Source organism: Callospermophilus lateralis, chromosome 6 (genome assembly GCF_048772815.1).
Source record: "Callospermophilus lateralis isolate mCalLat2 chromosome 6, mCalLat2.hap1, whole genome shotgun sequence".
Classification (NCBI taxonomy): domain Eukaryota; kingdom Metazoa; phylum Chordata; class Mammalia; order Rodentia; family Sciuridae; genus Callospermophilus; species Callospermophilus lateralis.
This window is the reverse complement of record NC_135310.1, coordinates 119,374,772-119,390,212: the sequence shown is the minus strand read 5'-3', so window position 1 is coordinate 119,390,212 and position 15,441 is coordinate 119,374,772. Positions and strand designations below refer to the sequence as shown.

The 15,441-nt window shown below is 39.5% G+C and overlaps 1 protein-coding gene across 1 annotated transcript in view; it reads left to right on the top strand.

The window, feature by feature from the left end:
* Bltp3a (bridge-like lipid transfer protein family member 3A) overlaps window positions 1–15,441 on the top strand; it is a 70,885-nt gene that overhangs the window by 29,721 nt on the left and 25,723 nt on the right. The window contains exons 5-8 of the mRNA XM_076858871.1: window positions 7,626–7,815; window positions 8,122–8,262; window positions 8,891–9,061; window positions 9,386–9,578. Of these exons, the coding sequence (XP_076714986.1) occupies window positions 7,626–7,815; window positions 8,122–8,262; window positions 8,891–9,061; window positions 9,386–9,578 (695 nt within the window). The remainder of the gene's footprint in view (window positions 1–7,625; window positions 7,816–8,121; window positions 8,263–8,890; window positions 9,062–9,385; window positions 9,579–15,441) is intronic.

Genomic DNA, 15,441 nt, shown 5'->3' with positions numbered 1-15,441 from the left:
TGTCCCTGGGTTAACACACATACACACACCACACACAAAGAGAGAGCAAAAGAAAGAGAGAGAGAAATAAATCAGGATAATATCCTGATATTTCTAACCTCCCAAAGGAAAACAGTGTTTTGAGTTTACTTTTAAAATTCAACATTTTAAAAATTCTTATAATGAATTTGAGTTCTTTAATAACAATAACATTATTAATGATTTAGTTTTTCAATGGTTTCAAAAAATAAAATAACCCAATTTTTTTTTTAAAGAGAGAGCGAGCGAGAGAGAGAGAGAGAGAAAAGGAGAGAGAATTTTTAAAAATATTTATTCTTTAGTTTTTCGGCGGACACAACATCTTTGTTTGTATATGGTGCTGAGGATCGAACCCGGGCCGCATGCATGCCAGGCGAGTGCGCTACCGCTTGAGCCACATCCCCAGCCCCAATAACCCAATATTCTAACTATCAATAGAAGTACTCTGGGCTGCAGTTGTGGCTCAGTGGTAGAGCACTAGCATGTGTGAGGCACTAGGTTTGCTCCTCAGTACCACATAAAATAAATAAATAAGTAAAGGAATAAAAAATACAATAACATCATTAAAAAAATAGAAGTACTCAATGTATTAGGACTGTGTGTGTGTGTGTGTGTGTGTGTGTGTGTGTGAGTGAGTGTGTGTGATATCACATTAAAGCTGGGCTTGGTGGCACATGCCTGTAATCCCAACTACTTGGGAGGCTCAGGCAGGAAGATTGGAAGTTCAGGGCTAATCTGGGCAACTTAATAAGACCCTTTCACAAAAAATAGAAAGGACTGAGGATGAAGCTTAGTGGTTGAGTGCCCTTTGTTCAATCTCTAGTACTTGGGGAAAAAAAGATATCACATTAGGGATATATGGTCAAAATACTGTGTTTTAAGATCACTTGAAATCATTCTTTATATGCTTGTGAGCCAACTTGGCATATAGAGAAGTTCATTTGTTTCAATTAAAATAAGATTTATTTTGAACTATTATATAGTTTTAAGTTAAAACTGTAAAATGGCTTGCATTATATGTATATGTTTATGTTTATATATATAATACACACACACACATACACACACACACACACACACACACATAAGAGAAAGGAACACACAAAGGCGTTTCCATGGAACATTCTATCCCAAACAGGGCAAAGGGGTAATATCACAAAGGAACGGATGAGCATAGCTCCATCCATGGGGCTACAGGAAGGCATGCCTATGCATGAAGACATATTCTGGTACTTCGAGGATCGGGGCAGAGTCTGGGGCCACTACGGATGTGGCCAGATCACTTCAAAATAAATAAATAAAATAAAATAAATATTTTTTATATATATTTATATATATAATATATAAAAATATATTTGTGTTGTGCGTACCCACTTCCTTTCTTTCTTTCTTTTTTTGGTACCCGGGATTGAACTCAGGTGCACTCAACCACTGAGCTGCATCCCCAGCCCTATTTTATATTTTATTTAGAGACAGGGTTTCACTGAGTTGTTTAGCACCTCAATTTGCTGAGGCTGGCTTTGAACTCAGGATCCCCCTGTCTCAGCCTACTGAGCCACTGGAATACGGGCATGTGCCACTGCACCCAGCTCCAATCAATCTATTTTTTTTTTAAATTTAATTTTTTTATACAAATGGAGCACAACTTTTCATTTCTGTGGTTGTACATGATATAGAGTCACATCATTTGTGCAGTCATACCCATACGTAGGGTAATTATGTCCATCTCATTCCACCATCTTCCTGCCTCCACACCCCCTCCCCTCCACTCGCTCCCCTCTGTCCAATTCAAAGTTCCTTTATTCTTCCCTTGCCCCTGCCCCACACTGTGGGAGGCTGTCAAGTTGAGTGATTAGCATTTTTCTTCCATTGGTAGAGGCTCTATCTGTCACTTTTGTAGTGATCTGGCCACATTCTTAGTGGCTCCAGACACTGCCCCGATCCTCAAAGTAACAGAATGTGTCTTCTGCGTAGGTGTGCCTTCCTGCAGCCCCATGGATGGAGCTATGCTCATCTGTTCCTTTGTGATGTTACCCCTTTGCCCTGTTTGGGATAGAATGTTCCATGGAAACGCCCTTTGTGTGTCCCCTTCTCTTACTCTGCCTTTGGATGTGGCCTTCCTAGATGTCAGTCAACCTGCTGACAGCAGAAGTCATGAAGCTAGACTCAGGCCCCTGAAACCTGACCCCTTGCCTCATTTGAATGGCTCCTTCTTAATAAAAGGGGTCAGCACATGCTGGCTCTCTCTCTCTTTCTGTGGACCCTTAAGGTCAGAGGAGCTGTCACAGGACCCCCAAAGAAAAAGGTATCTCTGTCTCTCTCTCTCTCTCTCTTTTTTTTTTTTTAAAGAGAGAGAGAGAGAGAGAGAGAGAGAGAGAGAGAATTTTTTTTAATATTTATTTTTTAGTTTTCGGCGGACACAACGTCTTTGTTTGTATGTGGTGCTGAGGATCGAACCCGGCCGCACGCATGCCAGGCGAGAGCGATACCGGTTGAGCCACATTCCCAGCCCGTATCTCTGTCTCTTATGTGGTCATTTCGCGCAGCCCAATTCCCCTGGAGTGACCCTGAGTGTTTTTGTTGTGAGGAACATGACATCCCATTATAGATTAGCTTTCATTTATCAGAGAAAACATTCAGCCTTTGTATTTTTGGGATTGGCTTACTTAGCATGATATTCTCCAACTCCATTCATTTACCTGCACATGCCATAATTTATTCTCTTTTAATGCTGAGTAATATTCCATTGTGTATATATACCACAGTTTCTTTATTCATTCATCTATTGAAGGACATCTAGGTTGGTTCCACAGTTTAGCTATTGTGAATTGAACTGTTATAAACATTGAGGTGGCTGCATACTGTAGTATGCTGATTTTTAAAATATATATATTTACTGCACAAATATTTATTAAGTGGCTACAATATTTGGCCAGTATTCTATGTGATAGGAATACAGACATTTAAAAATTCTATCATCAAAAACTTATAATATGGACAAAAGAGATAAGTATGAAATAGGTTATCAAATTTGTGATTTTATATTAGGAAGTAATGAGCACCAAAAAGAAAATGAATAATAGAGAAGCTGATTTCAGATAGAAGAGTCGGAGTAGTTCTAGTGCATTAAAAAACTGCAAAGAATCCTTTCAAAGACAAAATAATGCAATCTCCCTCTTTGGGGAAGAACTGTAGTTGAGCTATAAGTCTAGAATACTGGACAAGGAAAGATGCTCATTAGGAGGAGGTTCTGGGTTTAAGTCAAAGAAGAGTTTTTTTTTTTTTTAAACAAGATTGGGGTCATGATTTTAGTTTAAATGAAAAAAAAAATGCATGAAAGGATGAAATTTTTGAGGTGCTCTTGCTGGAAGGAGGAAGGGAACAGTGGACATGGTTATAGAATGCTCCTTTATAATTACCTATTATTTCCTAAGTAAGAAGTCAGGAAAGCACTGTGTTGTGTGGGCTGGAACCAATTCTTGTTGAGAATTATCAAGGTGTGGAGTTGTTATGGAAAAATTCCAGCAGATATGAGACATCCAAGTCTAGGAGAAAATAAGTGCATCATGGGATTGCTCCTGTGCCTGGGCTCTCTGGGTGTGTGTAGTGGAAGGGTACCTGTGTTAAGTAAGAGAAGTTGGTAATGAGAGGGCTCAGGTGATGCCATATAATGCCTATTCTACAAAGCAAAGACATGGCTCTTTGGAAGAGGATTGACTAGGGAACCACATACCCCAGTTCCAGATTTTGACTGGTCAGTTTGTAGGGTGCTGAGAAATGCCAGTAAACCGCCCCCCCCCACCAAAAAAATTATATTCTTTGGAAATGTCTCTTTTTAAAATTAATTAATTAATTAACTTTACAGTAGAATGTATTTTGACGTATAGCACACAAATGAAGCACAACTTCTCATTCCTCTGACTGCACACGGTTCAGAGTCACTCCACTAGTGTAATCATACATGTATATAGGGTAATAATGTCTGTCTCTTTCTACTATCCTTCCCATCCCTACAACCCAACCCTCCCCTGACTCCCCTCTACACAAACCAAAGTTTCTTCATTCTTGCCCCACTATGGATCAGCATCTGCTTATCAGAGAAAATATTTGGCTTTGGGTTTTTTGGGCTTGGTTTATTTCACTTAGCATGATGTTCTCTAGTTCCATTCATTTACCTGCAAATGCCATAATATCATTCTTCTCTAAGGCTGAGTAATATTCCATTGTGTATATGTACCACTTTGTCTTTATCCATTCCTCTGTTGATTTTACATCCTTTGGATATAGGTAGACCAAGGAGTGGAATAGCTGGATCAAAGAGTGGTTCCATTCCAAGTTTTCTAAGGAATCTCTATACTGCTTTCCAAAGTGGTTGCACCATTTTGCAATCCCACCAGCAATGAATCAGAATACCTTTTCCCCATATCCTCGCCAGCACTTATTGTTGCTTGAATTTTTGATAATTGCCATTCTGACTGGAGATTTAGTTTTGCCTTACATTTCTCTAATTGCTAGAGATGTTGAAAATTTTTTCATATATTTGTTGATTCATTGTATATCTTCTGTGAAGTGTTTGCTCATTTCCTTAGCCCATTTATTGATTGGGTTATTTATTTTGTGTGTGTGTGTGTGTGTGTGTGTGTGTGAAGTTTTTGAGTTCTTTATATATCCTTGCTTTATCTGATGTGTATATAGTAAAAATTTGCTCCTATTTTGTAGGTTCTCTGTTTACCTCACTGATTGTTTCTTTTGTTGAGAGAAGCTTTTCAGTTTGAATCCAGCCCATTTATTGATTCAGGATTTTATTTCTTGTACTTTAGGAGTATTGTTAAAGAAGTTGGGGCCTAATCTGACACAGTGAAAATTTGGACCTGCTTTTTCTTTTATTAGGTGCAGAGTCTCTGGTCTAATTCCTAGGTCCTTGAGAGAGGGTGAGAGATAGAGGTTTAATTTCATTTTGCTGCGTATAGATTTCCAGTTCTCCCAGCACCATTTTCTTCAATGTATGTTTTTGGCACCTTTGTCTAGTATGAGATAACTGTATTTATGTGGGTTTGTCTCTGTGTACTCTATTCTTTTTTTGGGGGGGAGGTACTGGGAATTGAACTCAGGGTCACTCGACCACTGAGCCATATCCCCAGCCCTATTTTGCATTTTATTTAGAGACAGGGTCTCACCGAGTTGCCTATTGCCTTGCAATTGCTGAGGCTGGGTTTGAACTACTGATGTTCCTGCCTCAGCCTCCTGAGCGACTTGGATTACAGCCGTGCGCCACTGTGCCTGGTCCTGTGTCCTCTATTCTAAACCACTGGTCTACCTACCATTGATCTATTTTGGTGCCAACACCATGCCAGTTTTGTTACTATAGCTCTGTAGTATAAAATCTGCTATTGTGATGTCTCGTGCTTCACTCTTCTTAGTAAGGATTGTTTTGGCTCCAATCTATCTTGAAACTGATTTTTTTTTTCAACCAAGAGATTTTATTGGGGGGCTGCCTGAAGAGGAAGAAAAGGAGAGGCAGAGAGCAGAGAGAAGAGAGGAGGAGGGCAGAGAGTGAGAGAAAGAGATCAGAGAGTGGAGAGAAAGAAGAGGAAGAGGGCAGAGAGGAAGAGAGGAAGAGGGTAGAGACTTGAAACTGATTTTTTTATTTGATGTAGCATAGGGGTCAATATTATTTTTTCTCTTTATGAATATCCCAAACTGACCATGTACCGTTTACTGAAAAGATTTCTTTTCCCCATTATACTGTCACCTTTGTCGTAAATCAGGTGATTCTCAATGTAGTTTTGATTTATGAGTAGGATCCAGCATCATTTTATGTTTAATAGCTATTTGCATTTATTTTTCTTTGAACTTCCCATACTTTATTCCGTTTTTGTTGGGTTCTTGGCTCATCTGTTTTTCCTTTACTCTTCTTCTTCTTCTTTTTTTTTTTTTGGTACTTGAATTGACCCAAGGCACGTTACCACTGAACTATATCCCCAGCCCTTTTTCATTTTGAGACAGGGTCACAGGGTCTTACTAAATTGCCCTAGCTGGCCTTGAATTTGTGATCCTCCTGCCTTAGTCTCTCAAGTCGCTGGGAATACAGGGGTGCACCACATGCCTGGCTGGGCTCTTGATCTTTTTATTAGCTCTTTGTGAACAAATTGCAAATATATAAAAATTTTTAGTATGAATTTTTAGTTTGAATCCTTTTTGGTTTTGTAATGAGAGGTGATTTCACCTACATTTTAAGAATGACCATGTTTCTGTATTCAGAGGGACTTTTAAGATGTTGTTTATGCCAACTGTGGTGATACACCTATAATCACAGTGGCTTGGGAGACTGAGAGTGGAGGATTGCAAGTTCACAGCCAGCCTCCGCAACTTAGTGAGACCCTGTCTCTAAAACAAAAAACAAAGTTAAAAAGGGGCTGGGGATGTGGCTCAGTGGCTAAGCCCCCCTGGGTTCAATCCCTGGTACCAAAGGGAAAAAAATATATATTTTTTGTTCCTCTCTCTTGGCCATTGCTCATTGATGGCTTTTTACCGCTCTTTGGAAAGTATTCTACTGGCAAATGTGAGACTGTCTTTGAGTGGATTCACAGTATTAAATCACTTGCTGTATTTCTTTCATCTTTCTTTCCACTTCCTTTGCAGAGTATTCTTTGTCTTTGAGGATTTTGTTCTTCTTTCTGCACAGATAACATCTAAATGTTTATTCAGGTAGTTTGTGAACTATACATAGATTTATCAATTTATTCTAATAGGAGGAAGATTGCTTCCAGGCAATCTTAAATGGTTAGTTTCTTTTTTAAAATTCCATTGTTTAAAAAAGAATCCCATTAAAAGTTGGGTGCATGCCTGTAGTCTCAAGCTGAGGCAGGAGGATTCAAGGCCATCCTGTGCCTTGAATAAGACCCTGTTTTTATACAAAAATGAAAAAAAGGCTGGAAATATAACTCAGTGGTAGAGAGCCCCCTGGGTTTAAATCCCAGTACAGGAGAAAAAATACCATTAAAAAGAATTATTTGTACTTTGGCTAGGATGTAGCGCAGTGGTAACATTCTTGCCTAGCATGCACAAGGCCCTGGGTTCAATCCCCAGCACCACAAAAACAACAAAGAAAAAAAGAATTTGTTATCACCATTTATCATCACAATAAAAATTTAGAAATCTTATAAAAGCAACATAAAAAGAAAACTAAGCACTCATACTTCTAGCACCCAATAGCTTGATCTAATGTGTTCCAGGGTAAAGATTGCATCAAATTTCCCATGGGTGGCTGGGGTTGTGGCTCAGCGGTAGAGCACTTGCCTGGCATATCCTGGATTCGATCCTCAGCACCACATAAAAATAAAAAAATAAAATAAAGGTATTGAGTCTGTCTACAACTTAAAAAAAAAACAACAACAGGGGCTGGGGATGTGGCTCAAGCAGTAGCACGCTTGCCTGGCATGCGCAGGGTGCTGGGTTTGATCCTCAAACCACATAAAAAAAATAAAAATAAATAAAGACATTGTGTCCACCTAAAACTAAAAAATAAATATAACAACAACAACAACAACAAAAATACCCCCCAAACTCCCATAATTCTCATCATTGGTCTTTCTCATTTGTTGTAGTGAGTATGGCTTTGCTGAAAAGGTAGTGGAGGGGATGTTCATCATCGTCAATTCCATCACCATCAAGATTCACTCCAAGGCCTTCCATGCTTCTTTTGAATTATGGCAGCTCCAGGGTTACAGTGTCAACCCTAACTGGCAACAGAGTGACCTTCGTCTGACTCGAATCACTGATCCCCGCCGAGGAGAGGTGACAGCCCTAGCATTTTGAGGGGAGAGAAAGGGGTGTACTCAAAGTTGGATAAATTGTTAGATGGTATTATTTCTGCTTTGGAGACTTCCTCAAATGTTCCCCATCCCTGGGAACCCCAGAACCCTTTCTGTACTGTGTTATTACTCCTTCTTCCCTCAGGTAGGGCCTTCGATTCACTGCTTTCTGTTAGGGTCCCAACTGAGAATGGTGGGAGTCTCTGTCTTGCCAGTCTTTTCCCCTTAGAATCCTGTCTTGGTTAATTTCTTCTACAGAAGGGTTATTTTTTTTTCTATATACTCTCAGGTTTTAACATTTAAGGAAATAACTTGGCAGACACTTCGCATTGAGGCAGATGCTACAGATAATGGAGATCAAGACCCAATCACCACCCCACTGAGACTTATTACCAACCAAGGCCGGATCCAAATAGCACTCAAGAGAAGAGTAAGTGTGTTCTCTGCCCTCATACTTTTGTCTTTTAGTGTCCTGTACAACCTGGGAGTTGGTATTCCCATATTGTTTGGAATGTCACTGATCCTTGGAATGACAGCTGAACAGGAATGGCACAATACTCACCAGTGAGAGAAAGTTTCCATCTCTTTATTTTCTTAATTTTGAAAACTACATTGTTGCTGGGTGCAGTAGTGCATGCCTGTAATCCCAGAGGCTCAGTAGGCTGAAGCAGGAGGATTGCGAGTTCAAAGCCAGCCTCAGCAACTTAGTGAGGCACAAAGGAACTCAGTGAGACCCTGTCTCTAATAAAAGGGCTGGGGATGTGGCTCAATGGTTAAGCACCCCTGGGTTCAATCCCTGGTAACCCCCCCTGCCCCCCCCCCCCAAAAAAAAAAAGAAAACTGCAATGTTTATATATGGGCACACTGACAAGGCACTTCACAGTTGATGGTTAATCAGCAAACTGAAGTAGTTTTTTAAGAAACAGTCTTTTCAAAGTGCTTTATTCTTTTATCCTGGAGAGTGAAAGGCACCTCTTTAAAACTGATCAGACGCCAGTCACTTTGAGGAGATAGAATGATACAAAGTGGTAAACCCATGTTCTCTGTGACCCTCTCAGACCAAAGATTGTAATGTGATAGCCTCCAAGCTGATGTTCCTGTTGGATGACCTGCTCTGGGTGCTAACGGACTCACAGCTCAAGGCCATGATGAAGTATGCCGAATCTCTGAGCGAGGCCATGGAGAAGTCGGCCCAGCAAAGAAAGAGCCTGGCCCCTGAACCTGTCCAGGTTGGAGACCAAAGGGGCACCCTTGGTGGGGCTGGGGAGATGGCATGCCAGATCTGTTTGTATCAGTGTAGGTGGAATTGAGAGTTTATTGGCTTATTTGGGGGATTTATCATTTACTGACAGATGCTCATAGGCTGGCTTGCACCTGATATTTCATTTGTCCTCTCCATTGGTGTGTCGATTTTACATTGCTAGCCAATGAAGAGGGAAGGGGCATCTTCCTAAACTATGGATTTATTTGGGCAGGGCTAATTAAAGAAAACATACAAAGGAGCCTTTCAGGGTCTGGATTCTTGATTTTTTGTTTTTTTCTGTCACATATAGATCACTCCACCTCCTCCCAGTGCCCAGCAGTCCTGGGCCCAGGCATTTGGTGGCAGCCAGGGAAATAGCAGCAGCAGCAGCAGCCGGCTCAGCCAGTACTTTGAGAAATTTGATGTGAAAGAGTCCTCCTACCATCTGCTCATCTCCCGCCTGGACCTGCACATTTGTGATGATAGCCAGTCCCGGGATCCAGGTACTCATGAGGCCTGGGTGGTCCACATCACTGTCTAGCTCTGGACACAATCTGGGATGAGGCTGTTTTTAAAGACCTTGTGGAGCCCTTTGGTCATCTTCCTTAATCACAGGCATGGCTAATCGTGTCTTTGTTAGTATGAGGCATTGCTCAGCCTTTAAGGTATAGTGAGCCACCTGTCATAGGTATCAAAATACAGATGTTAGGATTTGCCCCACACCCTGCTAAATTAGAATCTTCAAGGGTAGAGTTCAGCAGTGTGAACTTTTTTTTTCTCCCCAGAATCCCTTGGGCAAGGCTGATGGCTTGCCAGAGGTTGAAACCACTGGTGTCAGAGGTTACAAAAGTAAATTCAATAATAGAAAACCTTAGAGTTTTCAGATTTTTTTTTCTTTTTCTTTCTTTCTTTCTTTTTTTTGTGGAGCTGAGAATCAAACCCAGGGCCTTGCATATACCAGGCATATGTTTTACTACTGAACTATATACTCCAAGCCCCAAAATTTTGAGACTCTTGAGTCAATTTGAATATATATCGTATGGAAGTGTGCTCTTCCCAAGAAGGGAGGTTATGCTCTGTTCTTGTCATATTTAGATCAATTGGTATCACATGCACATATATTTATTCAGAATATATTTATTCATAATGAAAAAAGTAATTGACATTTATTAGCCTTGGCGAAATCAGTTTGCTACTTGTTTCTTCAACCCTGCCTGGGTTTCCCCCTGTGCTGCCGGTTCTTGGTTTTTGATGCTTAAGTGTGGCAGACTCTTGCTGTCTTCTTTTCTCTGAAGGCTCTATCTGCTTCACAATGGGACCTAGACTTACTTTTCATGGGAGACCTACCTATTTTTTTTCTTTCTGGGATTTCCAAGCAGTACTGCCTCCTTTGGTTATTCCTTGATCTTGAAATAATTTCAATCCTCTACACCCATTTTGAGAGGGAAGAGAGGAACAATGACAGCATAAAGATCACTTTGGGGGCCTCGGGATGTGGCTCAAGCGGTAGCACGCTCGCCTGGTATGTGTGCGGCCCGGGTTCGATCCTCAGCACCACATACAAACAAAGATGTTGTGTCCGCCGAAAACTGGAAAATAAATATTAAAAAAAAAAATTCTCTCTCTCTCTCTCTTTAAAAAGAAAAGAGTACATATTATATTTAAAAAAAAAAAAAGATCACTTTGGGCACCACAGGAAATAATTTGTAACCCACTCATTTTGGAAGTTTGTTACTAAAATGATTATTATTTTGTGTGGTTATTTCCTTTTGAATTTTTTGTAGTTGTAGATAGACAGGATGCCTTTATTTTATTTGTTTATTTTTTTTAAGTGGTGCTGAGGATGGAACCCAGTGCCTCACACATGCTAGCCAAGAACTCTGCCACTGAGCTACAGCCCCAGCCCAGTTTTTTGTTTGTTTTTAATTCTTTCAGAAATCTTAATTAAGAGTACATTATTGAAGCCAGGCATGGTGGCACATGCCTGTAATCCCAGAAATTTGAGAGGCTGAGGCAGGAGGATTTTGAGTTTAAAGCCAGCCTCAGTAGATTAGTGAGGTACTTAGCAACTCAGTGAGACCCTGTCTCTAAGTAGAACAGAAAAAAAAGGGCTGGGGGGGCTGGGGATGTGGCTCAAGTGGTAGCGCGCTCGCCTGGCATGCGTGTGGCCCGGGTTCGATCCTCAGCACCACATACAAAGATGTTGTGTCCGCCGATAACTAAAAAAAAAAAAAAAAAAAATTAAAAATTCTCTCTCTCTCTCTCTCTCTCTCTCTCTCTCTCCCTCCCTCCCTCTCTCACTCTCTCACTCTCTCTTAAAAAAAAAAAAAAAAGGGCTGGGGATGTGGCTCAGTGGTTAAGCACCCTGGGTTTAATCTCCAGTGTCAAAAAAAAAAAAAAATGTACATTATTGAGCTGGGCATGGTGGTGCGTGCCTATAATCCAGCAGCTCAGGACGCTGAGGCAGGAGGATCATGAATTCAAAGCCAGCTTCAGCAAAAATAAGCTGCTAAGCAATTCAGTGAGATCCTGTCTATAAATATGGGGATATGGCTCAGTGGTCCAGTGCTCCCGAATTCAGTCTCTGGTTCAATTCTCAGCACCATATTTATTTATGAATAAATAAATAAAGGTATTGTGTCCAACTACAACTGAAAAAAAATATTTAAAAAGGACTTTCATATTCTCTAGAGTTGTTCTGTAATGCAGTAGTCACTAGCCACATGTAGCCACATGAAATTAATTAAATGAAGAACTTGTTTTAGGGGCTGGGGTTGTGGCTCAGTGGTAGAGCGCTCACCTAGCATGTATGATGCACTGGATTCCATCTCAGTACCACATAAAAATGAAATAAAGCTATGTGTCCACCTACAACTAAAAAATAAATATTTTAAGAAAAGAACTTGTTTTAATTTTAATTAAAATAAAATTTTCTTCACTCACACTAACTACATTTCAAGTGCTTGATATAACCTATAAACCATAGAACATGTCCATTGTCATAGAAAGTTCTTAGGACATTGCTGCTGTAGAAACTATTGAAGGCAACACCTACTGCCTTTTTCCTAATGGAGCTGATAACTGGGTGCTGGTGCTGCTGGCTAACAAGTTCACCTATCCCTTGTTATTAGAGGTGAAATGATGGAAAACTCATTGGGTCAGTGGGGTCAATTTGACTTGAAGTGGGGTAGCACTCTTCCTTTTTCTTTTTTGTTTCTTTTAAAAAATATTTATTTTTTAGAAGTAGTTGGACACAATACCTTTATTTATTTATTTATTTTAAGATATTTATTTATTTATGTATCTTTAGTTTTGGGTGAACATATTATTTTGTTTTCATGTGATGCTGGGGATTGAACCCAGGGCCTTCCTTGTGCTAGATGAACACTCTGCCACCGAGCTACAACCCCAGCCCTTCCTTTTTCTTTTCTTTCTTTCTTTTTTTTTTTGTGGTGCTGAGACTTGAACCCAGGGCTTTGCACATGGTAAGAAAGTACTCTGCCTCTGCGTCTGAGCTACATCCCCAGTCCTAGTACTGTTTCTTTTTCTTTCTTTCCCCACCCCCCCCTTTTTTTTGGAGTGTAAAAGAATAGCACTTAATGAAGTGAGAAAAAAAGAGACAGAGCTCCCTCAGGGAAAGAGGAGACCCAGCACAGGTTTCCACTTACATGAACTAGTCTATGGCTTATGTAGCCAAGGGGTAGGAAAATTTGTCAATATCTGTGCTAATTAAGTCTTGGAAAAGTACCAAGGCTATTGGTCAAAATCTGTGCTTAACAGGAATTGAAAAAGTGCCAAGGCTATTGGTTAGCCCTTAAGTCTGTAGACTTCACTCAAATCTGGACCACCTCCCCTTCCTTGCCACTCTGGGACAAAGATATTGGCTGGAATGTTTGGCACATTTCTACAGGTTAATCTCATGGAATGGTCTTTACATTTAGAGAAGCCATTATAGAGTTTCTTTAACTTGTTTCCTTAACTTGTTTTGTTATCTATTCTATTTCATTTATTTCCCCCTAAGAAATGCCCCCAATTGCCGTTAGGGGCAAGGGATAATGACTACTCTGGCTACCTCAGACTGAAAAGAGGTATTGAAAGGGAATGGCAGTCAGGTCCTTCTAAAGAGACCTATCTAAGGGAACCCAGTAGATGGGGAATTTTGTTTTGGATTCCATCTATATGACCATTAGTAGTCTGGGCATTTTGTATATCATGGCATTCCAGAGGTCCACGGTGACATTTGGTGGGTGTCGAGGACAAGGTGTACATAGGACAGAGATCATGCCTTCTGGTGGATGCCAGTCGAGTCCCCAAAAGATGAAATAGGATTTCCATCCTCTGCTGCTGTAGCAGATCCCAGCCATCTGCCAGTGCCTGCCTTCCTGTTTGAAGTGAGAAGGAAAGAGAGTGCTCCCTCAGGGCAAGAGGGGACCCCGGAAGAGCTGCTTGCCAACACTATGTCTTAAAATGAAAGTGGAGCAGCTTTACAGGTTGGCAGTGGATTAGGAAAAGAGAGAAAATCACCTGCTTTTTTTTTTTTTTTTCCCCTTAAACTTGTTTTTCCTCAGGATAAAGCCTGTAAACCAAAAGGCCCCTCTACCCCACCCCCGCTTTACTGGGGATAAAACCTAGTGACTCATTCATGCTAGGGAAGCTTTCTAGTTGGAGTTACACTCTCAACTTAATACACGCACGCACGTGCACACACACACACACACACACACACACACACACACACACGGAGGCACAGACAGACAGACAGACATAATAAGTTGCCAAAGTCCAAGCTGTTTCTCTTTCTTAAGGCCTGGCTATTTCTTCTTCCTATCAGCTCACTGGAGAATTTTTTATCATTACGTCTTATGAATGATTTATGTGTTCACATATTAGGTATGATGGTAATTATTAATTATATTTGATTTTAATTCTAGTTCCTATTCCAATACACTCAGTCCATGTAGCTTTTTGTCCCTTTAGTTCTAGATAGCCCAACAAAGGGAGCTTGGGGTTTGAACCCTGTTCCTGTAGTAACCTAGGTCAGGCATTTTTAGTTGAGATCATGGTCACCTCTAGATAAAAAGAGATATAATTCACATACCATAAATTCATCCACTTAGATTATACAACAAACTTTAGTTTTCTAATATTATTTCTAATATTATTCATAGGATTGTACAACCATCACTATAATCAATTTCAGAACAATTGCAGCCCTAAACACCACTAATCCACTTTTTGTCTTGATATTTGCCTATTATGGACATTGAAAATTGGGTTTGGGAAGTAGGGAAATCTTAGAAACAACAATGGTTTGTGGTCTTCCAAAACTTAACCCTGCCTGACACAATTTTATTCCTTAGTATTTCTCTCATTGGGTTTTCATGAGCAGCATTGATTTTGAGTTTGTGAATGGTATACAGAATGGAAGATCAGTACTACAAACTGTGGCAAGTAGATGGCTGCGATCAGTGGACTTTGTTTTAATCTACTGCTCCATCTCAAGGTCATACGGCAAGAGATGCCTACAAGTACCTGTTGGCTGCCATTGGCTACTTACTAGTATTATTTATTTGTGATCCTCACTTTGTGATTTTAACTTTGAGAATTAAATGAAAATATTGAATGAAACAGTTTGTTTTATTATTTAATTCTATAAAATTTAGCCTTTTATTAATTTAGTCAAGTGCTACAAAGGAAAAATGTTGACAATATCTGAATGAATCTCTGGTGGCTAATTTAAAAGTTTTTTCTTGTATCAAACAAAAGTTAAAATTGAATTCACTAAAGATAATTTTTTTAACATCAAAAATTTTTTTTTAGTTGTTGATGGACCTTTTTATTTTATTTATTTATATGCAGTGCTGAGAATTGAATCCAGTGCCTCACATATGCTAAGCAAATGCTCTGCCACTGAGCTACAACCCCAACCACTAAAGATAATTTTAAGAAATTAAAATTTTTACTTTTGCTGAAATAATTTTTAATAATTAAATGTTTTATTATATTGCTACTATGTGTTTATATATTGCTAATTTGCATAGCTAATTTGTTACATTACAGTTTATATAAGTAAATAATCATATTTTATCAGCACAATTACAAATTTAAATTGAACATTAATATATTTAAAATATTTAATTTAGCGTAAAACAGTTGTTCTGTTTCTTTACCCTAGACTGAAAAAGAAAATGTTTTGTACATATTTTTTATATGTATGAAGTATATACATATATACACACACATATATATTATAAGTGTGATTTTAACTTTTAGAATTATACATGGATATAATATACCTATGGAATTAAAATTTCATGGTGGGGGACAATTAGGAAAAAAATGTCTAAAAAATCTCCTTAGGCCAGG